The 24,959-nt window shown below is 36.9% G+C and overlaps 1 protein-coding gene across 2 annotated transcripts in view; it reads right to left on the reverse strand.

Moving 5' to 3' along the window:
- Positions 1-367: 367 nt before the first annotated feature.
- The window catches only part of chst1 (carbohydrate (keratan sulfate Gal-6) sulfotransferase 1), a 35,448-nt gene continuing 10,856 nt past the window's right edge, over positions 368-24,959 (reverse strand). Inside the window, exons 2-5 of one of the 2 annotated variants that reach the window (XM_077713512.1) lie at positions 20,378-20,540; positions 7,905-8,007; positions 3,973-4,155; positions 368-2,840 (exon numbers count right to left, since the gene is read on the reverse strand). In XM_077713512.1, the coding sequence (XP_077569638.1) occupies positions 1,517-2,794 (1,278 nt within the window). In that variant the 5' untranslated portion in view covers positions 2,795-2,840; positions 3,973-4,155; positions 7,905-8,007; positions 20,378-20,540 and the 3' untranslated portion in view covers positions 368-1,516. Of the gene's footprint in view, positions 2,841-3,972; positions 4,156-7,788; positions 8,008-20,377; positions 20,541-24,959 lie in introns of those variants that run through there. The other variant, XM_077713511.1, reaches the window with a different exon arrangement.

A 24,959-nucleotide genomic window follows, 5' to 3' on the forward strand; every position in this document is an offset into this window, starting at 1 on the left:
TTTATCGATTCTTTAGTGGATGAACTATCAGTTATTTCACAATGTATGTATTAATAGTATTAGATTATACCATGTATTAAATAAAACACAACTGTCCAAAGAACTCTTTCCTATACAATGGTTAATTTGCATTAAATAAATTCTAGTGTATCCTACCTATCAATGAACAGTAGGCAGGCTAAACCGTGAATTTGTCACAAGCCAATTTCAGGGCTATTTAATAAAATGTGTATTAATTAATACAATATCTTAAATAAATTAACAGCAGTGAATAATTAAAATATACATATAGCTCAGTTGTCCAAGAAACATTTTTTTACCTTTATCTACAGTATTTTCTTATGAAACTGATAAAGACCCTGAAAGGTTAACTGCAACATTCAATATTTATTGCACAGTTTTGCCATACTTGTCAAGGAAACATTTAAAACCATTCCATTGAACAACACATTTTTTTGTAGGGAAACAATTTACTAGCATTCACAAAATGAATAAAGACAATGAGCCTCATTTTATTACAAATGCGTAGAAATGTGATGACTGCGCACAATGTAGGCGTTTGTGCAAAATCGCCGTCAAATTCATGATGTCTCTACCAGCCAATTTTCTCTACACACCCATCTAAATGTTTGTAATTGAGAATTCTTTTCTCCAAAGTAAGTGCCTGGGAACTGCAATCTACACACACTGTGGCCTTATTTCCCAATTGCAGACCATTTAACAACTCTCAGCCAATAGGGGTTGATCATATGTTGGCCATAAGGTTGGCTAACACAACCCTTTTCAACTTTAAAAAAATGTTAACAATTCTTAATCAATTCCAAGAGGAAAATAATAAATAAATGTAAACAAGGCAGTGAATAAATGAATGTAAAAACTGAGTTAATTGTTTACTACTCGGACAATTGATCAAATCTACTGCTATCATAGAAGAATTGGAATTCAGATTATCAAAGAGATTCGAAGGAATAAAAATGCTGGTTTGTCAGCAGTAATTTGGGGGATTCTTGTTTGTTACAATTGGTCTATAGAAACAACATATTCTCAGAAATATCTTTAAGTGAAGTTAAATCTTAAATGGCCTGTTGAAGTTAGTATTTTGGTTACACTGTAAATCAACGTAGTTTCAACCATTTGTCCTTACTGGGAAAAAAATACTTTGGTATTTTTGTTTGAAATTAGATAATGTATTTAAAAAAAATGTTTTTGCATGAAGGTTTGGAGACGTGCTAAATTTGTTCACAGTTTACACACATCTGAAGTTGCACATTATTGATAAATGAGACGTATGGTCCTATTAATGGGATAAGATAAAGAACACATTCTTAACCTAGTTTGTTTGATTATTTATTGTTTTGAGTGTGCTGTTCATAACATTTGGGGACCATCCGTAGTCACTTGGTGCATTCAAATTCTCATTTAGTGCAATTTTGAATAGACAACATAAAAGTAACAACCAATACATGATAAGGCAACAATTATAAATATATAAAAATAGTCATTAAAGAATTCCCTCTTATAAAAAGGGTACAAATGTTTTATCTTGTACCAATGAAATGGACATGTTTTTCAGTTCCTCAACTGACCTCACATGTCTGTATCCAAGTTGATGGAGAACCTTTTGACACACAGTCTGAGTGTATTCTACCATGTCATAAGATAGTTTCAAGCGCCAACTTTCTGCATTAGCTGCCGAGTCTCTGATTGTACCAAATTTATGTTTTGCTGATGGTTCGTTGCTGCCTCGAGTGTTTGCGTGTATCCAGTTTTCCACGTTTTTATCCATTGGCAGTCCCAAATAGTCATAGATCTCCTTGGTCCTGTGAAGTGGATTTTTTGCCAAGTCTTCATAACGAACCAACATGTATTTCCCTTTCAACCAATAGGGATGACTGAGACCAGTCAATACAGAGCTTCGGTAGTCTTCGCAGACGACAGTGAGCTGACTCAAGTCGAGATTATAGGGCTTTCGGCCTGTCGCCCTCCATATACGCCAGAGCCGGTACGTATCCCTGAATGTCTCAATACGAGATGACAGGATACCACGAGGGTCTCTGACAAGTTGGATCACTTTGATATTTAGTCTAGGGTCCTCCAACAAAGCGCGCAAATCCCCGATTTCTGGCACACGAACAATCTTGATGGCTACATGGCGTTTCTCTCGACAGGCTTCAGAAGCCAAAGTCATATTAAGAAGTCCACATTTCTTAACACAGTCGCCCTCTTCCACATTAATATCAGCTGGGCCGAAGGCATCACATACAGGTTGCTGGCACAAGGCCCGGCTCGCACCGCGGCGGAAAAGTTTGTCAGTTGTGTGGTTTGTGGGTGTTGGTTTAATGTAGCTCTCCAGGAAATATAGGTCACAACCGTAAAGACTCCTCAAGAGGTCCCGGCTGGCCCCCAGCATTACACGGCGGTCTGCTGTGTTGTGGCTGTGGTAGAGACGGGGGATCAGTGTAGTCTGAACATGATGCAGAGGTTCAAACAGGTAAAAAACCTCTTGGTGCTGGTTGAGAAGTTGGCCAACAAAGGAAGAGCCGCTACGGGTGGTAGCCAAGACCAAGATGTGGGTTTTCCGGGATGAATTGGTGTTCAAGATAGAGTAATCATCACAGCCTCCAGCCCCGCGATCAATTGGTGCTTCGGTCTCTTGATATCCTTGACCACAGTTCTGTGGACTGGGTAATGTACACAACTGGAAAGGCTTAGAGGTGAGTGTACGGATGGCCGTGTACTGGATGGCGATGGAGGCCAAAGCCAGCAGGATCACTGCCTTCCACGAACATTGCATGGCGGAACAACTTCATTTAGATTTAGGGATCCATGTCAGGTCCTCCCTGGAGACAAGCAATTCACAGTAAAGTAAGAAATCACAATTGTTTTTTTTTATCCCTTTGTATTTAGTACAGTTAGAAGTAAGTAATTGTTATTCATATTTTTTTTGTTAAAAAATCACCAGTAAGCTCTGTGTCAATAAATCATAGACTTGCTTTAAATATCACCAATCAGGTGGTTGGTAACGTAGCAATCAGTAAAATTCAGAATGTGAGAACTCTAAAAGAATAACATGCTCTTGCTTATTCATGAATTCAATTCAAATAGTTGATATCATAACCAAAATATTTCTACTTATAGTACATCAAATATTTAGTTGCCACTCCAAAGATGTAATACATGGTATTGTAAAATGTTTGATAATATTAGAGAAAAATTTACAAGTTACCTCACATCTAGCAACTCTAGAATATTTGGACTAAGTACAACGATAGCAGGATTAACATGGTTAAAAAAATAAAGTAAAAGATTACCATTGCCCTTAGAAATCATTTAAAAGCTGCAGATAAAATGTCACGTCAAGGGAAGAGTTTGCAGCATGAAGAAAAAAAAAGATCCTTTTCAAAACAGTGAATCCAAGCCTCCATAAAATAAGCTTCGATGATGTACGGCAAATGAAGACTCATCATCCCTACATCTGACACAATTACATTTGTCAGGTCCAACCGAGAATACATTTGCTATGACTCCAATGTAGTATTGCGATGCAAATGCAATACTCCCTTCTTTCTAAAAAAATAAAATAAAATAAACTTGCTTTTTGGATGAGTGCTTGAATGGAAATAATGGTTAGTCTGTGAGCTTCTACTCCACACCTCAACATTACAAGACTTGCTGCAATGCTGATGTCTTATATTGAGATGAAATGTGAACATATTTCAAATCCAGATTGCTATTTCTACCACATAAAGCTCACATTTAGTGTAGTGTACATAGACCGCAGGGAACAGGTTGAGCCTGCTGATGAGCCGATGTGAGATGGAGTCATGCTCAGTAATGCTGCTATAAAGCAGTACTAAACAAACGGAGGCATCCCACCCAACCGACCGCCAAGTGTTCAAAAACACTGCCTACGTTATACGATTAAATCGCTCACCCAAAACACAAAGATCACGTGCATTTATTTGCATTTACCTTATTGATGGCAGCAGGAGTGTTCTCCTGATGCTCCGTGATCGCGTGTCCCCCGTTAGTGCTCATAAAGCTTTCCGTGAGCGCGCTCCCGTATCCCGAGGAGGGCTTGTCCTCCTCCTCCTCTTCCTCCTCCTCCTCGATGATGTTCTATTCAGTGCAGGCTCTTCGTTGGAACATCTCGATCTGGATCACGCACAGATAAAAGTGCAGTAAAAGTGGAGCGGCTGCGATGTGACGAGCGCAGTCAGGGAGCGAAGAATGACAGTCTTCTATTTTAATAATGCGTGTGTGTGAGATACACAAGGACTGATTGTCTGGACCACCCAGACCCCACCTGCACCACTCTCTCTCTCCCTCCCTAGCTATCTATCTCTCCTTCCCTGCCTCCATCCCATTCGCCTCCCACCCTCTCTCTCTCTTTCTCTCCCTCCCTGCCTCCATCCCATTCGCCTCCCACCCCCTCTCTCTCCCTCCTTTCCCCCCACGCTCTCTCTCTCCCTCCCTCTCCCCCCTCTCTCCCTCTTTTCCCCCCACACCCCCCTCTCTCATCAACATCATTATGCTCTCTCTTATCCTACCATAACACAAAAAAAACTCTAGCCTTGTTTCATTCATCTACCAAATGACATGTATTCCACGTAATCCCATCACTCTTCAAATTTTGCTGTAAATCTTTTAGTATTATTGTGAGTATACATCCATTTATTTTCTCTTATTACACAGGAGCTGGCCCCATCTGGTATTGGATGATGGTCCCCAGTCCTTCAGAGGGCACACATCATCACAGATAACATCATGCACTGTCACTGTGTTTGAATTCAATCCACGCTGCCTGCATGAAAGTCAGGCCAGAAAAAAAAGACAAGTACATCATCCGTGACTGACCACGCTCTAAATATACTGTCATCCTTCACCACTTCACGGCTTCAACGTTTGCGGCTTCAGTACACCGTGTTTTTTTTTATATCAAGTAACCAAATTCAAAATATTTGCTCAGCAAATTTGATGACGGGGAGCCTCAGCGAGGGTGGATTTTTTTCACAAATGCGAGTTCTATCTAGCCTTACGGTGGACGCTATCACCTTTATCCGAAAATAAAAACGGCGGTCACAACTCCCCATCACCAAGTTCCTCTCCCTTTCCGAAAATATGCATTTAAAAACTATGGCTGAGACACTTTGAATTGTTTTGATTTGTCAACATATATATTAATTGATTTTAATCCTCATAAGAGTTCTATAAATGCTGGAGCTTATCCCTGTCAACAAAGAACAGTAGGTGGAGATAGGTAATTTTATTTGGTTTAATCGATTAAATAATTGGAGTGTTATGGAAAGGAAAATGGAAATACTTTGCAGTTGATGTTAGTGTTAAAATTTGGAATAAGATAAAAAGGCAGTTATTTTATTATGATGAACTGTGTCATATGTTAATATATGAATATATGCAAATAGTTGTGCTCCTTTCTTAATCTTTTTGATTTGCTTCTTGGATTTGACCATTGTTCATTTCAATCCGCTTTCTCAGAAGTGAATCACAAATGCCTATTTTCAAAAGGCACATACTGCTCACATGTAGAGAAGCATTAATGGAATTAGAGTCCAATTAAAGTAACATTCATCTAACCTTTGCTGAATAGAAGCTCAACTTGCTGTGGGAGCCTGGTATAGGAAAGCCTCTGCATATGTTTAGAATGGTGCCATGGGGAGGCCAAAGAAGCATTTGCTAAAGCTCTGATTTCATGGATGTCCCCAGAGCATTAATGTCAATGAACCCAGCTTGTGGGAGCCATGTCAGGGGACATGCTAACACATAGAAGCAAACCATCTGCTGAAGCACGATAGCCTTTCCCTGCATTATTTGTTGGGCTGTTTTTTTGTGAGTGCGGAATAATAGGATTCCTAACTTTTCTTGTGTTTGGTCTTTTAAGTATTCTTACATTATAGGACTAACGAGAAATATATCGTCATATGTAGGTGAACTAGTCTTTATACAGGAGTCTTAAGAGTTTAATTCATTTTCATTTAATAAGGGGACAGCACATATTATGTGATATATATATATATATACATATATATATATATATATATATATATATATATATATATATATATATACGTATACGTATACGTATACGTATACGTATACGTATACGTATACATATACATATACATATACATATACATATACATATACACACATATATATATATATATATATATATATATATATATATATATATATATATATATATATATATATATATATATATATATATATATATATATATATATATATATATATATATATATATATATATATATATATATATATATATATATATATATATATATATATATATATATATATATATATAATATAAAATAATGAGCAAATGGTTGAATTTTTACTAGAGCAAAGTGAGGTCGGTCAGCAAAATCATGCACTATATGTAACAGAAGAATGGTTTTAATTGTATCATGAATCACATTAAGTAGTTCAGGTTTTCCTAATGCAGTGGCTGATGGGTGTAAATCTAATGATTTCAATCACCATGTTCTTGTTAATTAAACTAGTTTTTTTCCAATAATTGAGGTCTGCAATCACACTAACACCCAATAAAATAAAGAAATACAGTTGATACAATCACTGCATGTGTAATTATCTTATTCCAAATGAATAATAAATAATAAAAGCCAGTTCTAACATAATTATGCAATTGTCATGTTTTTCTGCCCCCAAGCTGATTTCTCAAAGAAAATGGGTTCCAGGCAGCTATTTGGTATTCACTACAAACAAGAAGTACCCAATATGCCTGCCCTTCACTGAATATATAAGTGACCTGACAACCCCCCCCCCCCCCCCCCCCCAGCTCTTGAGCAGCTATGGTACTGCTTGAAATTCCAACTAGACGCTGGTCCCTCAGGATGAGCTTTATGCAGTGTAAATCCACAGAGCTTCGTCTGTCATTCTGCTGTACTGGCAGCTTTGTTAGATGGCTCTTTAATCAAAGACACACCATACAGCATATCGTCGTCTTCCATATGTAAGAGTTTATGTACGTGATATATGATTTTACAGCAAAGACAAAGATAACAGAACATAATATAACCCGTAGAACATACAAATGAAAATGCACAAAATTTTAAAGAAACCATCCAAATGAACCTACTCAAGTGAATACTGTGAATAAAGTTTGGACTATGCAGAGTTCGGAAGATAGGAAACGTATAGTACCGTAGTGATTGAATTGAATGCTTTTATTGTCATTATACAAGTTTAATGAGATTTAAATTATGAAATGCCACTTGTAGAATCAAAAGCCTTGTGCAATGTTCAAATACTGGTGGGAATTTTTTTTATAAAAGTAAGAAACTAACCTATTGACTCCTGTCTTTATGATGACGACTAAAAAAAACATCTTATTCTGAATATTAACATGTACATAATTCTAAGATACCATTTTGCCAACTTTATGTTAGAATTTTCAGTTTAATTTTCATGAATGTTAGACAGCAAAGCTCAAAAGCAAACCAACTATGGCCACTGTCGTATATGTTCCTCATTTGCAGTTTTTCCCATTAATCGAAAGCATTACCAATTTCCGATTTTGTCATCATTCATTTGAGATCGAAAATTGGGGGTCTTCTAGGATGTCTTAATCCCAAATATGGCCCAGGGGAACAAGTTCCTTTTAGCTTCTTATGATTAAACTTAGCAGATTGGAGTTCAAAATACTTTGTAGAAAAACTCAGACACAGATCGCAAGTTCTTCAGATAATGAACTACACATGGCAGGATCCCGGCTGATATTACCTTGCACTTAACCTTGGTAAAGTCCATTTACGGGAAAGGCCGAGTGCCTTACGATGTGGTGCACAAATCCCACAAGTAGAATCCAGGTATCATCATCTCTGGTGGTCGTGTCTTACCTCTTCCAAGTTGTCTTTCAATCCCCACCTCAGGCTGCCACATTCCCCAGTCTGGTCCAGATGACGACATCTTAACCTTGGCTTTCGTTACAGCAGACAACTCCTGTTTGCAAAAATAACACACCCCTGGATTCTTTCCCGCACAGATAAGGACCACAGTCTGACTGCCTGAGATCTTTTTGTTCTACGGCCCTGTTAATAAAATGCAAGGACACATTGTGTAGACAGTCTGAGAGCTTTGCCTTTGTACAGCTACTAGTAATGCTTTTTCAAGAAATATGCACTTTATTTTATGCAAATAATGACCAAACAATATAAGATTCCTTCTGAGATTAGAATTAATTCATTTTCCCATGTTGGTAGATGACATTATTAATTCTGTTTGTGAAAGTTATAGAAACCTTATTTCACATATACTACAGTGTTTGGGAGACCTGGGCTAAGACAAAGAACTGATTGGCGGGGCATCCATTATAAAAAAAAAGAATAAAAACAATAAAAACAGGTTAAAATATAAAAAAAATACTAAGTTTTCAAAATGGGTGATCTGACAAGTGGGAAGTATTTTGGGTGTTTGGGAGTTTTTCCCAAAAATATATTTTATTAATGTCTATTGAATATTAGGGTTCTTAAATGAATAATTCTGAGATTGGCTGGCCACCAATTCAGCTGGGATAGGCTCCAGCACCCCCCACTCCTAGTCAGGATAAAGCAATTCAGATGAGATGAGAGAGAAATGCATAATTGAAGAACGATTTTTACATACGGCTTCTTTGATAAAGTGAATTTACTATTGTGCAGTTGCCAAAATATGGGTAAGTGCTTTTATTTATATATTACTAACTACATGGATGTTTTTAAACACGATTCATGTATTGAATGATAACAAAAATATACAAAGGCATGGACTTTTTGGGGAAAATCTTTGTTTGATTGGATACCGTAAAAAGAGAACAACAATGTTCCAGAGTAACAAAAAAAAAAAAAAAAAAACATTTAAGGGATTGTTACTGCCCTTTGATGAGTCACTGTATTAAGACCTGGGAACATCTGGCATACTAGCATAATCTGAAGAACATCTGGCCACCACTGATTTGAAATTTTATTATTACGAATCAGACCAGAACCCAGGTATAAAAAAAATATTTATAGGCGAGAAAAACAGTATTGTTGGGTGACTTGAGATCAGGCAAGGATACACAATAGACAGTGTGAAAGATTTTCCAGCTCATCAAAAGAAATACATTTCACAATCTTACCACGCCCACCATAGGTACAAATACCGTGTTTTCACAAATATAAGGCCCACCTTCAATGAATGACATTTTTTCCATATATAAGGCGCACTGTCTATTTTGGAGAAAATTTAAGACTTTTAAGTGTGCCTTATAGTCGTGAAAATACGGTAATTGCTATTGACTTCCAGGTATGAAGCACTCACTACACAGTCACCTTTAGAGCCAGCCATTGTTGATGTTTTGGATTTTTTTTTGTATAAAATCTTGCAGTGGGGACGGAGTTATTTGATGGAAGATGTTGTGAACTAAGATGGCATCTGCATATTTAACAGTATTGTTTCCGTTCAGGCGTTTGTGTTTTTTTAATATCGGACAGTGGTGGTTTTTCGTTTTTTAGTTTTTTTCCCATATATAAGGCGCACTGGATTATAAGGCGCACTGTCTATTTTGGAGAATATTTAAGACTTTTAAGTGCGCCTGAAAATCGTGAAAATACGGTAGCTCAGTTAACTGGTTGATCTTTTCCACCGAAGTCTAAAATTGTCTGGTTTTCTACGATTTAGTATTTCCCCTATTATTTTTCAGTAGCTTTACTTGACCATTAACGGTGGAGTTCTAATTTTTTTTTGTACAAATCCCACCCTTCCAAAATACACACACATTCATAATAATGCTAATGCTGCCCAAACTCCACATCACCATAGGATTAGCATGAGCTTTGGATGGTGCTGGAACATCTTTATCCTTACTCAGTGTCCTAAATCATTTATCCCGCCAACATTTTTGTAGCCTACAGCGTGTGGCTGTAGTCACAAAGAATCCAGAGCCTCCCTGCAGTTGGCTTGATTGATGCATGCAGATGATTTATGTGCAATGTAATTTTCCCACCTCATAAGCATACCATGCCTCAAATTATTAACGTTCACGTTTGAATTAAGTTAATTTAGTATTTTAAAAAAAAATCAGCAAAAAGTATAGTTTTAAGTACCATGTACACATGAGGTGTAGTCTCATTACTTGACATTAAATTGTATTTAGTTTATGTGATATTACTTCTTTGTTGATTATTTATTTGTCCGTTTGCCATTGTTATTTGGGCACTTTGTGTTGAAGCTTTAAATATCATATTTGTACAATAGAAATAAAATCATTCAATTCAATAATATTCAATTCATCTATGTTTCTGCAGAATTTGAATTGCGGAACAAATAAATCAATTTTTTAAAATAATTTTAGCGAGATCTAATGATGTAAAAGTAATATATTATGTATGTAATACAAGTAATAGTTTGAACCCAGATTCCTATTTCTGCTTATGCAAAATCTGCTTCCTGTGTTACCTAGTGAACCTAAAATATTCATTAAACATTTCTTTCAGTTAAATCCTTCACATCAGGAGTGCCTACTTTATAAGTCTCAGTCCTGAGGCGATCCTCTTCCTAAGTCGGTTTGTCATGATCAGATTTAAATAGAAAATTACATTTTAAATCCCTCAATTATTTCATTTGCTTATTAGTCTCCCTGAAATCTAGACCTGGGTATTTGAGGTAGCAAGCACATAGTGTAACCTAGATAGCCTTCTCACACACACACACAAGTTTAAATTTAAATGGGAGTCTATTGGGGTTGACCGAATGACATGATTAATCGATGTGTCCGCATGGATATGGCTTTAGCAAACTCTTTCTTTCTCATCTCATCTCATTTTCTGAACCACTTATCCTCAAAAGGGTCGCGGGTGGTGCTGTAGCCAATGTCAGCTGTCTCCGGGTGAGAGGTGAGGGACAAGGAGATGGACAGCCACCCGTTCTTTCTTGACACTGATATATTATGGCAGTTTCTAAATAATATTCTATCAAATAGCCTGTTTTCCCTTATTTTTTAGGGTTGAATATAACACAATCTGTGTGTCCAATTATAGTAAGAAAAAGTATCTCACATATCACTAAATCAACATTTCCAGTTGACGTTAAATCAAATTGATTTCATGGAAGTGACGTCTATAATGGGTATTTATTCATGAATTTAATTAATGTATCAAACATATTACGCAAAATAAGAAACCCCGAAGAACATATTTGGCTGGACAAGACACTTTGTAATTTCAATACATGCCTAGAGATCTGCTACAACTGACATGCCAAAAGCTTGTGGGAGGATGAATTTAGATGACAGATGTTCCAAAATATGGTTCAGAGATTAACTTTTAATTTGCATTTTATACACTATCAATACAAATTATTCTGCAAAATGAGGTAGATCATGCTAATCCAAGTGCTTTTATCTTCCTGGAATGTAATTGGGTGGTGAACCAAAACAAACAAACAAAAAAAAAAAGAAAGAAAAAAAGGCCCCTTATTTGTGGTCTGTACTTTCTGAGATTGTTACCTCTCGGCTACTCGTTCAACCATTTGCAATTGTAAATAAAGCAAGGTTCAAACACAAAATCTAGATAGAACTACCCTATTTCTTGTGATTATATTTTAAAACTGAGTTAGCGTGCATGTAGTACTTTATATTTTGACGGCTTTAATCTCTGATCTTTTACCTGGCGGCTTGTAAATAATCTTGTGGTTAAGGATTGAAACAATTCCAGCATTTTTGCTCAAATGTAATACATGCAATACATGGGTGTTTATATTTTTCATCTATAAAACACAAACTTCGTCTATCCCTGTTTATATTTTTCATCTATAAAACACATACTTAGCCGATCCCTCCCCTGTTGTTGTCATATTTGCGCATAACATTTAAACTTTAGAAGGATTATCTCGCTATTGTCATGGTTGACCCAAATTTTTGCTTGTTGCCATGGTAATCTACACCCAAATTTGTGTTTCAATGCCCTTACTTGGCATCCCAGAGCCTGAGTGAAAATACTGTGGGTGTGCTTTTTTTTAAACTGTAAATGTGACTGAATATATTTAATACAAATGCAAGTATTGCTGCAGTATACCCATCTCTTGTGTAGAGTGAAAAAGTCAGTTTCTACGAAGTATAAAGTCAAATTATGATGTGTAATATTGTGTAAACACGGATATCACATTGTTATCCAAGTTAATGGATGATAATCCAATAAACCACCAGGGAATTTGCTTTTAATATATGTAGTTATATAGTGTACAGGCCACCTGATGGTGTAGGGGTTCACTCAACCGACTTTGGTGTATGCAAGCGTGGGTTCTATTCCCGTTTGGTGCCGGTATGATTGAGGGTGCGAATGATTGTATCTCTCACTGTGTCCCCTACGGCTGACGACGACCAGTCAAGGATGTAGTTTGCCTTTCGCCCAATTTCCGCTGGGATAGGCTCCAGCAAGCAACCCTTGCGAGGATATGAGGTACAAAAGATGAATGAATGAAAATTGTGCATACATTATTGTGCTGGTGAGAAACATTATTTACCATACAATCCATGTAAGTGTGCCAATCCTGACAAATTTCATGGGAGGTGCTGTAGCCTATCTCAGGCAACTGCCGGCAGAAGTCAGGGGGCAACCATTTATGCTCACACTCATGCCATTGGTGCAGCAAATTAGATGATCTTACTCGTGACGCACCAGGAACGTCCTGCCACCGAACTGTCAATTCGCTTGGTTTATCGTCGAGGACACTACCTCTCTGCACTGGCATATAAAAATCAAGATGAGCTAACTTCTACATGAAAATAAATCCTAAGATTCTGTTCATGCAGTATTTGACTAGAGATAAAGTAACCAGTCCAGCAGTTGAACACGACTGTGGAAAAACTCATACTTCTCCTGCACTCAAAAAGCATAATTATTGGCAAAAGCTATCCAACATTAACTTCTGAATACTTAAAGAAGCCATGATGCAAAAAAGAGCATCTGATAAATATGTGATAACTGCACAAAAACAAAATGGATGTGCATTCATGCAAATCCCTTCACACTCATATTAACAACTCGTCCAAGAAAAAGCCTTTCATGGATATTTGTTCCGATTAGCATGCTTCTAATCGTATGTCGGTATTTGGATGTTAGATGTACTGTAAAACTGCAGCCACCTAACAAACAAAGACGAGAAAAATGTTGTCAAGCGAGTATGTGTACTGGCTTGTACAAACTGCAATACCCCTACTGCATGGCATGGATACTATATTGGATTCACGTTTATTTATGGTGGTTGTTTGAACGTAGAGAAAAATCGAGCTCTGTTCGTATGCTCACAAATTTATTATGTTTTTTTTTTCTGTGGATTCGGTCATAGCGTCTTGGTGTAAATGGCCTGTAAACAAACCTAAAACCATTCTGTAGGTACAACGACTACAATTTCCTAAAGTAACAACTACAAAAGGGAACATTAAAGAAAACAACAGAATAAAACCACAGGTACAAAATAAAATGATATTTAGGAGTCCATGGGTTAGAAAAAAATCAACTCCCTATTGAACTTTTACAATATAAATGTGAAACAAACCTGCTCACCATGAATCCACCTATCTGTGCTCAAATCCCATCAAGAATAAGCAAAAGTCAATAAATCACATTCCCGATATAACTATATGTACAGTTGATTCGATCCACAATTGACTGAAATGTCGGTCAACTACCTTCAAGATGGGGTGAACAAAAAAGCCCCAGTAGAGGAAATGCAATGCATACAAAGTGATTTGTATCTGCTGCCGTCAAGGTTGAGAGATCTAATTCAGGTGTCTGATAACTGCCATTGGTTTTGTGTTCCACTTTTCCGCATAAATATGTGACACCGCAGCCCACAAAACCTCTTTTATTGAGAGTTTTAAACTGGGGAGAAATAGAACCTGAAAAGAGAAGATGTGATAGGTGGAAGGGATTATAAAGAGACATAAATCCAAGAAGTAGAAGAATTTTTACTGAGTCTTTTTTTTTATTCAAGGTCCCATATCACATGACAACCTTTTTATTTAAAGCTTTCAACTACTTTTTTTGTCTAGTCCAATTTCATTTTCCTAACCATAACAACGTTTCCCTGTGTGAAATATTTTTGCCTCAGCAAAGAATTTCCAAGGAGCCACTTTAGGTTCCTCATTTGTATTAATCCTATAGATCATTAATGGCCTTTACGGCTTTAGATTGAGGTTGGAACTGAGAATTTTAACCATATTTTTTTGTGTTATTATGAACGTATATATTTGAATATGATCAAAGTCAAAATGCTGCAAATATTTTGCATCAAGTATAATTGACTGGGGTAAAACAAGCATCTTTGCGCATGCACGTATGTTTAACCGCAATTGGAATGGATGGAGGAATAAATCCGTCTTCGTTGATGCTCATAATGCATTAAAGTCTCAGTTTTCAATTTTTTTTTCTTAACATAAATACTGCATCCTCATTTATCATACGTGATTGCCATATACAGGAACTGGATTAAATGGGGCAGAAGTGCATCCATCTCAAGCCTAGGGGATGCTTTGAAGAGAGTGACCTTGTCAGCAGCATCACAGAATTACAAATGATGGACTCGGCGACACGCCTGCCCTGTAGGATTGCCTAAACTCCTGTCTACGCGATACTTACTCAGAAATGGCGTGCGTGCCTTTGTTTGCGCGCAGCTCGAAGTGACTGGTGAGAAGTTTTAATGCGTGTGTCTCTTTATGTGTCTTGCCTGCAGAGTGGGCGTAATCAGGCCTTGAGAATATCCCCTGTGACAGACCAGCGAGATGAGCTTCTCCCTTTTCTGACACCCTCCACCCCCTCTCATTACAACACTGCGACTCTATGACTGTTCACTTTCTATGGTCTAGTCCTTTTAGATTATCTCAGCAAAGGGAGTCAAACGAGAAATGCACAGTGACATTAAAAGGGCTTTGCAAAACCATAGTGAAATATTATTTTGTGAGTTCAAAAATAGGGTATTTGATTTGTTGTGTTGTGAATGGTTGGATACACCAAAGAACAGATGACATTTTATGGTGGAAGTAAGAATATTGACATTTTGCAGGACAACAATGAATAGTAAGTTATTTAAAGGTGCTGCTTTTATTGTATTTTTTCAACTGAGTGGCTTTCACACAATTGGCAGGACTGGATGAACTTTGGTAGCAATTATTTTGTCAAAAAAGGATCGTTGACATTTGACATTCATTCATTCATACCGCCCATCCTCGTAAGGCTTCTGGGTGTTGTTGGAGACAACCCAGCTGTCTTTAGACGGCTTCTCCAAGACTGGTCGCCAGTCAGTCGTAGGGCACACATAAAATTTGACGTGTGTTGCAAACATTCAAATGAAAGAAACCCTTTGCTATTCTGAATAACACTGTAACTGTCTGTAAGGCTTAGGCTGATTCAGAAGTGTCCTGAAATAGTCATTTTCAGGGCCCAATTATCTGGTTCCTACTGAGATGCAATTCATTGAAAATAAATCATTTGTGAGCTATTATAAAAAGTAAAACATCTTGTGTCTTAAATTGCACCGCGGAGGCCTTAAAAAAAATCTTATTATTACTTGGGAAAAGCAATGCATGTGTCCTTTCGATTTGTTGACATTGATTGCAACTTTCCTTTTATGACTAACTAGGCAGCCACTATGGATCACAAATAAAACCACTTAGTGAGGTGAGTCAAAGAAAGGTAGGTGAGCTCAGGTAATAGATTAGATTTTAAAAGTTATTTTACTCAATAAATTATAGGTCAATTGCAATGACTTCGACTTTGGAATTGGTGGTTCCAACGAAGTAGTAGAGATGCTTGTCTGCATTGAGTTTGAGAATTCAATGTGATTTGAGAAGCATTCACAGCTCCAAAGCAATTCCTGACAGCTGTTCAAGCGGAATATGATGATGACAGAGCAAATATGCTGAGATTGAAATTTTAAGAGGCACTTTCTTAACAGGAGGCCAATTATTATGGTTGTCACAGTGGAGCACAATTGCAATGGGGACTTGCTTCATTCATTTAGTGTACGATTTAACTGAAAGTGAATTTTGAGTTAAAATTTATATGGACATAACGTTTGATGTAATTCTTCTTTTGCTTGTCTTCAGTATCATACTTTTACTGAGGAAAAACATTTATAAAAATATGGTATTTCATGTACAACACCCAGTCAGTTCCAAAAGATTACTTCATTATCTTATCTTCACGTATCTCCAGTGTGCCACCCATAATTCTTCCTTAAATTATATCTCACAATGCCAAATGGACTTGTCTGGTGAGGTTTCCCTGCCGATTACATTTTAATATCCAGTGATTTACAATTATTTGTTTGTTTATCCTAGCCGAATTATCCTCAGCATAGTATTTGGGCTCTTTTTTAGAGATATAATGAAAACCTTGATGATTAGGGAAGGGTTCGGAGTTGAGTCGCTGCTCCTCTATATCACGAGGAGATGAGATGGCTTGAGCATCTGATTAGGATGTTTCCTGTACGGCTCCCAGGTGAGGTATATGTCCCACTTGAAGCAGGCCTAGGGATCGACCCAAGACTCACTAGAGAAACTATTTCCAGCAGCTTGATAGAGAACACCTCGGGAGGAGGTGGATGAATTTGTCTGGGAGATGGATGTCTGGATAGAAATGCATCTTCGTGCTGTATTCAGATTCTATAAGCATACTTTTTTTCCAGCATTTTTTTTTTTACATAATCAATTTTAAGAAAGATGGAATGTGATTAAAGATAATGGAAAAGGAAAAAGAGATTTTATCATATAAAAGGCAATTTTATTTCTGTACCCTATGACTCCACTTTGAATTCACGATTAGATTGCAATCTCTACGAAATAAAGTATGCAGACATTACAATTCCATAACATAAACACATTTTCACCGACTCAAATGTTTAAATGCGATTGCAAAATTTGATGGCTATGACCATGTTTTTTATTGTTAGGCCAATATCACATATTATCATATTATCACTATATTTTTGTATGAGGTGTCTTTTATAGCACGATAAAAAAGGGGCAAATTGTTTCATTGTTGTTTAATTTCACCTTCAACCAATGCTTGATAAATGTTGCCAAATTCTAAAGTCACAAAATGTTCCTTGCTTTTAGGACACAAAATATCTAAATAATGTGGCATATTGTGGCCTTTTAGTAATATTCATAGCGATTGACATGGCTGCAACAAGGCTACCTATCCTTAGCATTAAATGAAGTGTCACACATCTGTCTGCTATATATGCATCAGCCGGATTGCTTTTTAATACGTTTTAATACGATCCTATTTTAACTGGAAATGTAGTACATTAAACCAGATATGTTCTACGTTCAACTGCAGCAAAACTGAGGAGACAACACACATTAATCTGTAGGAAATTAACCTCGATTTACACATTATTGTATAGTATAGGACAGAAAATTAATGTTTCAAGTAATTCCACAATTTAATTCATAACATACATCCACTATCGAGTATAATTTTTCACATGTGCATTGGAGTCAACAGCAACAATACATCATGTTTTATTTAACTATAGGAGGATCAACCTCAACCAGGTTCCTTGTGTGAGCTGAATGATTGATCACCCAACAATGTATTGACGCTTCTACTCGAGCCCATCGGCAGTCTTATGTTTCATTCCTTCATTTAGATGATGGCATATAAACCTCCATTATTTATTCTCCAGTTTCCATGCTCCAGGCATCGCAAAAGGTAGGACTAAGGGAGAAATACTTAATGAATAAGCCCATTGGGCTTTTTTGTCAATAGAAATGTCCACCATCTGACAACAGCTTCTTTATAATGCTGAAAGAGAGAGCTTTCTTTTCCCCCCTGTGTTTAAGAATGTGAATTGTAAAGGAATTTGTGTTTTTATTTTGCTAAAACAATATGGAAAAATAGATGGCGGCTTGAGTGGTTAGCACGTCGGCTTCACAGCTCAGGGGTCCTGAGTTCAAGTCCAGTGTGGAGCTTGCATGTTCTGCTTGGGTCTGCATGGGTTTTCTCCAGGTACTCCGGATTCCTCCCACATTCCAAAAACACGCCTGGTAGGCTGATTTTGGTATATTATCGTATGGCCACATTGCACATCTACAGGCATCAGTTTTTTTCCAACATTAGTAAGTAAAATCTCAGATTAAAAGAATGACGCAATCTATGATTCTATTGCTCTAAATAGGAGTCCTAAGCAGTCTACCACCAGGTCAAAAAATACCTCCATATCTCCAAGAATATGCTGTAAATGTACCTGCAGTGTCTCTGTCAATAGGGTCATGAAGACATTTCTATCTATTTGTCATCACTAGCTATCGTCAGTCGCCTCTTTATCCATCAATTATTACCTGTAAAATTCAACGAGCGAAGCATAAAATTGAAATGAAGAGTTGATTTGTTTTGTGATGGCTCATTTCCTTAGTGGACAGACCTGCATTAATTCTAATTATGCACAAGATGTCCATACTATGCTTTTCAAAGAGCTCACTGTGTCTATCTTTCTGTCAGAGCTGTTTCTCAGTGAGGAAGTGTTAGGGAGAGCCAATATTCCTCACAGCCAGAGATAGCTTCACACAATCTGGAAGCCAATTTGCCAGGTGCGACCACCATTGATGCCGAGTCACACACATACGTATATCGCAATTTTTAGACTAAAGGCCTCAATGTTTCTCCCATTTTGGAGCCTGTGGATTTTAGTATAATTTGGAATAGTTGCGGATTTTGAAAGGTTAATGAGCTGCGTGTCTATTGGTGTAAATACACTTGAAATTGAAATTATTCAGCAATGTATTTTTTTTCCAAAAGCTCACAGAATTGTTCCTCTTCTTATGACATGGGTATAGTACACCGTATATTTAAGTGAGAGACCACCTGATCTAAAGTCAACGGTCAATCCATGCTCTACATCATTTGAATCTGAGGTATGCTGGTGTCTAAACCAGGTGACTTTGAGTGGGGTTTTCCAAAGCAATCTCACAAAGACAGAAGGAAAACATGTAAACCCTATATTTGATGGTCAGAGCCCAGATTTGAACCACCTCTGAAGCAACTGTATTTATATTTGAGAAAGAGCCCAGGATCCAAAAAGTCTGAAACAAATATTACAATTCCAGCATGGTTGCATAATGAAAGTGTTACTTATTGATCTGTTTCTTTGTTTGAATTTACAAAAGCTTCTTCATCATTTCATATAAATGACTCATATCAGCTTTGCAATAGCACTTCTTTTTTTAATGATGCCTTTAAAGGCTTATAAAAGGAATGGTTTGTCCCTAAAGAGCTTAAGATTTTATCCAGGGTGTGGTAAAAGCAATGTCTTGTCCCCTTAGGAGCTCAGCATCTCCACTTGGCCTAAAAAAATAAAGCCTGAGTGAACACTGGGATCACACTCTAGATTCCAGTATTAAGTTTGACATAGCACTGTTTCTTGACCCAGCTCTACACCGGTTCTTTGTTATCTGGTTTGCAGGTCCCCAAAGGTCCATAATTATCTCAATGAGGAGCACAATCCGTTATGATTTTGGTAGTTAGATTTTTAAATGTTTTTGTTCTTGTGTGAAAAACTAAAATATTCCTTATACCAGTGAAATACAGAATGTAAAAGTGTCGTACATGCTTTTCACACTTTTAAACATGGTTTTGTTTTCCTTTTAAGCTTTAGATTTTCAAGCTTTACCACAATTGAGGAAATTTTCTTTCCTAACTCATATGCTCACAAGGTCATACTCAACACTATCATTAGCCCACTGAACTCCTGACCTGCGGGAGTATACGCAATTCATTCCTGCCCTCATCAAATTATCTAGCAAATTAGCTCTGGCAAAGTAAGATTGGGGCAATTACCTCAAGCGTCTGATAACTCCAATTAACAAGTCATCTCCATGAATAATACCCATAGCATCAATGTTTTTTATGTATTTTTTTCTTAGACTTTTCTTCACTTTTTCTCAGAACCTTTCTTTTATGTTGTAAAGTGATAGTTCTAGAATTTAATTCAAACTAGATGCTGTAAAGCGTGAAATACAAAAGTATATATGATGCTCTTTCTTTTTTTTCAACATTATTTTTCTTAACCTTTACCATTTTTTATGCGACAATTCACTCACAATGTCATTTTAGCGGGTCCTATTCTTAGCCCTTCTGTTAAATCCTATTTGTTTGCAGCTGCCTGTGCCTGGAGTTAATTTGCTTTCCCTTTGCTCTGATTGATCGTTGGTGGAGTGCGCGTGTCAGTGGGAAACCCGTAGGCTCTGACAATGTCTATGGTCACTGTCATACGGAAACGGAGAAAACAATTTCTTAAAAAGGACTCTAAGCTTTACTACTTCACAATTGTACAAATATAATATACTCACTCATTTCACACTCCCGCTTCAGGACGGTTCTGGGCATCTGGGCACACAGAGAGGTGTGTTTCCGAGAGGTAGCAAGTTTTTGCTATTATGTAATTCTTGCATGGAGGTCATCTTGCAGGCATTCGGAGGGAACACACAAGACATAACGAAAGATGAAAACCAACTGGAAAAAAAAACAACAGAAAACATCAAAACACATGAACAAATCATACAAGAACAACTTTAAATCACAGAAGAGAAAGACAAACTAGAAAGCAATTTGCAGGTAGATACAAGTGCAAATTACCCCTGTCGCTTATTGAATGAATTCATTCACTTGCCATATCCTCAAAGGTGTTGCGGGTATTACATGCATCTATATTAATCTTTATCTTAAAATGTAACCACTGCTTAGAAACTACTACATATGGGCAGTAGGGAAGGTACGACCTAAAATGGATGCAAACCAATCACAAGGCACTTATAGACAAACAACCTTTCACATTCATAATAACCTGTGAGGAGAATGTTAAAATAGCATACCATGCATGTTTTGGGGGTAAATGAGGAATCTACCCTTGTCCGAGTTTATTATCAGACACCACCACCACACACATGAACAGTCTCAAATGTTTTTTCATAATTTGTTAACCCTACTTATTACACAATAAATCAAGACAAAAAGGAAGCCTTTCTTCTTTTGTTAATGCATACAAAGGTGTTTTGTGGAATTTCATTGAAAAGAAGGTTATTTTCACTCAATTCTGCATTTCTCTACATAAAATTAACCTAACTGGGTTTGGTGCAGGGAAGGCCAATACAGCACTTCACTATATAACTCGTAAATGAAGTAATTCAAGAAGACTAAGGAGCAAATGTTAACAAAAGATAGCAAAGAGGACTCAAGATTTACTCTTTGAGATAGAAATGTTATACCTGTCCAGTTTGGACACATTATCTTCCCCTATTATCCATTGGAAAAAAATCAACAATCCCTGTCATTGTTTATTTTGTAGAATACACTGAAGAGCAGAGCAGGAATAATCTTATTTAATGGTCTTGCTTAATGTTTATCTATAGCAGAGGATTAAAGCCACAGAAAAATAAGGTGGCCAAGATTCTGACCTAAACGTCCGACTATGAAGTAAAAAAATTGACTTTAATCACAGAATTCTGACTTTAAAGTCGGAATTTTGCCCACACTATTTTTCTACAGTGACCCCAATCCTCTTCCGAAATACAGGAGAGGATTAAGGCCAGTTATCAATCTATTTCCTTCGTCTTAGCATGGGTTGAGCATCAAGAACAGAAACCTGGTAATTTTAGCTCGCACTTCCATTTCTCCAGGCACTTTGCTGTCTTCAGGGATGATCCTGAGATATATTCTTAGGCAAGGTCGGTCGGAGACATGATTTCTCCAGGGCATTTTAGGGATACTTTGAACTCACCTCCAATAAGGCTCTGCCCAGGGCCTCTCACCAGCCCCATATAGTTTATTTGTATTTTAACACCATACTGATAAAGAACCCAACGCTAGTTTTTCTTAACATACACAGATAATAGCATTTGGTGGCGGACACAGTCCCCTGAGGTCTTGCTTATAGGGTATGAGTAATTTTATTTAAGCAGTTTACTGTATGGGAGGACATATTACAGCTGTTGTACCCTAAATGCGTTTACTAGTTGGTGTTTGCTCTTGGCATAACTACATTCCCACGTGAGATTTAACTGCAGGGGCAGTTTTTTTAAATTTATTTTTGATTTTTTTGTATTAAACTCATGGACAGTCATGTACAGGATCAGCTACCCACAGAGAAGTTTGGAGGATTATCCGGTTAGATGTGTTATTATCCCCCATGAAAGTGACACTTGTACCATGACCACCTCAAATGTGCTGAAGCAGTCTGCTGTTGGTGCAGGGGAAACTAGATTTCATTGCTGTAAAATCAGTTTAGAATAGCTGTGTATACAGCATTTGGTAAGTGGTTCATCATATTTTCATCATTTATTTATTAACTTATTTATTAGCTATTCATTTATGTCTAAAATGTCTTTTTCTGTGTCTGTATTCTCACCCTCTTGCTACTGTGACAGTGACATTTCCCAAATACGGGATCAATAAAGTTATCTAATCTAAATATATAATTCACAGAAATGTTTTAGAATGTAGAAAATGCATGTCATCACTGTGTGATACACATATCAAACTTGCACATCTGAAAACGAAAATGAGCGTGAATGAAAGACTTAGATAGATATGTAACACTGTTGTTGCAACCTCACTGGTGAAGTTACAAAGACACAATTTCCACATGTAAAAGGCCTATGCCTTGTATAATAAGTTGGGAAATTTTTATTTTTCCGTATATTTTCCTAAACTTTTAAAAAGATAAATACTATCCATTAGGCTTAAAAGCTGCAACATTACAGGTTATTTTCAAAAGAAAATGAACACTCTCATGCTTAGTATCACTATAGCTCTTTGAAATTGAGCTATATTAACTAGATAATAAATTCTATCCTACATATCTACAACTAACCTCAGAGATAACAATGTATGCATTAAGCAAAGCAACCCTACAGCTACAATAAACAACGCCATTTTGGAATTTTGCCCCTGGTTGTCATAAATTCTCTTTATTATGTTGTTTTGTGGTTTATAGTTTCACCTGAGCCTTTCTTTGAATGCAAATCCATAGCTATCCCATTTTAGTGCCTTTGCAATGAGGAATCTAACTAAACCCATGGAGGAGACACAGAGACAGGTGTTGAATTAAAAAGACATTATATAGCTGGAATTTCCTGGCAAGTTCTGTGTTTGTCGTTAATAGCTAAGAGAGAATCGAGTATTCCACTGTAAACTCACCCCATATGGAAATTCACTATGGAAGGATAGCAGTGATAGACAGATATTCAAATTGGTGCAACAAGCATGGTTAAGGGTTGGTTTCGAGACAATGACATGTACAGTTTTGACACACACAGTATAAAGCAGGGGTCGGGAACCTTTTTACCCGAGAGAGCCATAAACATAAATAAATTTGTGTCACCGGAGCGTCATTTCGGTCTTTCTGAGTTCTTCATTTCATGTTGGAATTTCAAAGTATACCAGCACGAAATCCAGATAAGTGGGAGGCAAAGTTAACAGAAAATTCATGTGATGGGCAGTTAAGTACATACATTTGATACGTTTGTTAAGGAGGAGGCTGTGTTTGCATGATGATAATCCAGTGTTATTGCTAAAACGGGGCTTATCTTTGAAAAATCCTGTTTTATAAGATTGCTGCAGGCAGGGGAACCAACACAGCCTTGCTGATTATTACACAGTACATATCTGAATGTGCGTGTGTATGCACATGCACTGCTACTATAATCCATAATTACTTAAATGACGTTTAAAGGAAAGGGAGATGTGCGTGTTTAGCAGAGTGAGATGGGAGGTAATGCGTGACTATGCTTGCTGTCCTCGTAACCCTCAATCTTGGCATCCCATCAGAGAGAGAGACAGATAAAACCCAGCAAATGCATCTTGTTTGTTGAACTGGTTGCAAGTATTACATTGACAGATGCTCAAGCCCTTTTGAAGGAATGGGCAGTGATCTCCCTATCTCTTGTCTTTGCCTATTTTCTGTTCCATGATCTAATAGTATCTAATTCATATGAAAGTGTATGCACCATCTGTTTTTTTTTTTTATTATTATTCCTCTTCTTCCAATCTCTTGAAAAAAAATCTGTACCGGAAGAGAAAGCTAAATTCATTTCAATGAAGTATTGCTGGCTCTGAGGCAAACATGAAAAGTGATGAGTGTGGGACTGTGTCATTAAAACAAATGACTATAATTATTTTGTCTTTGCAAATGTGTTGTGACTCTAGAGCATGCTGACCTAAGCAGGGGGTATTGGACAGTGAAAGACATACTCCAAGGATCTTCTCTTCCCATTCCTATACTATACAATGTGAACACGAAATGGATCATTAATGATCTAATCGTATCTTATGACTGTCAATGTTTATTAATATCGATGGTTATAAAGATCGATAGTTATCATTAGTCAATTTCATCATAATTCGTAATGCACAGAATAATTGTTACACTGATCTTGACGCACTATTCCGGTTTTCAAAGAGACCTACATTGTCAAAAGCCAAACTTGTTTTCGAGAAATTAGTTGAAACAGAATGAAATTGAAAGACTTCACAGTCGACCCCAACACATTCAAATTAGGTTACCAACTTTAGGCAGTGTCATATATATTCCCTGCATCTGATTCTCACCTTGATTTTAGTATTTACTATTAGTATTTAAGATATCAAATGTAACCCTTATGTATTTATTATTGGAAATCTGCTGAACGATTAAAATTCCTTTAAATTCAGTCTGAATGTATGAAAATATTTTTGACAATTTTTTTATATTTTGGTTAAAATGAAAATTGCTAATATGTTGTCTCAAAGCCTTGTAACAAATTCCAATGTAAATATTTTGTTAAGAAACAGATAAGAAGCTCTTTTACATGCCAGGCTTGCACACACACACACACACACACACACACACAAATACACGCGTGCACACAAGGACAAATGCGCTGTTTTTAATTTAGC

Source organism: Stigmatopora nigra, chromosome 3 (genome assembly GCF_051989575.1).
Source record: "Stigmatopora nigra isolate UIUO_SnigA chromosome 3, RoL_Snig_1.1, whole genome shotgun sequence".
NCBI classification, from domain to species: domain Eukaryota; kingdom Metazoa; phylum Chordata; class Actinopteri; order Syngnathiformes; family Syngnathidae; genus Stigmatopora; species Stigmatopora nigra.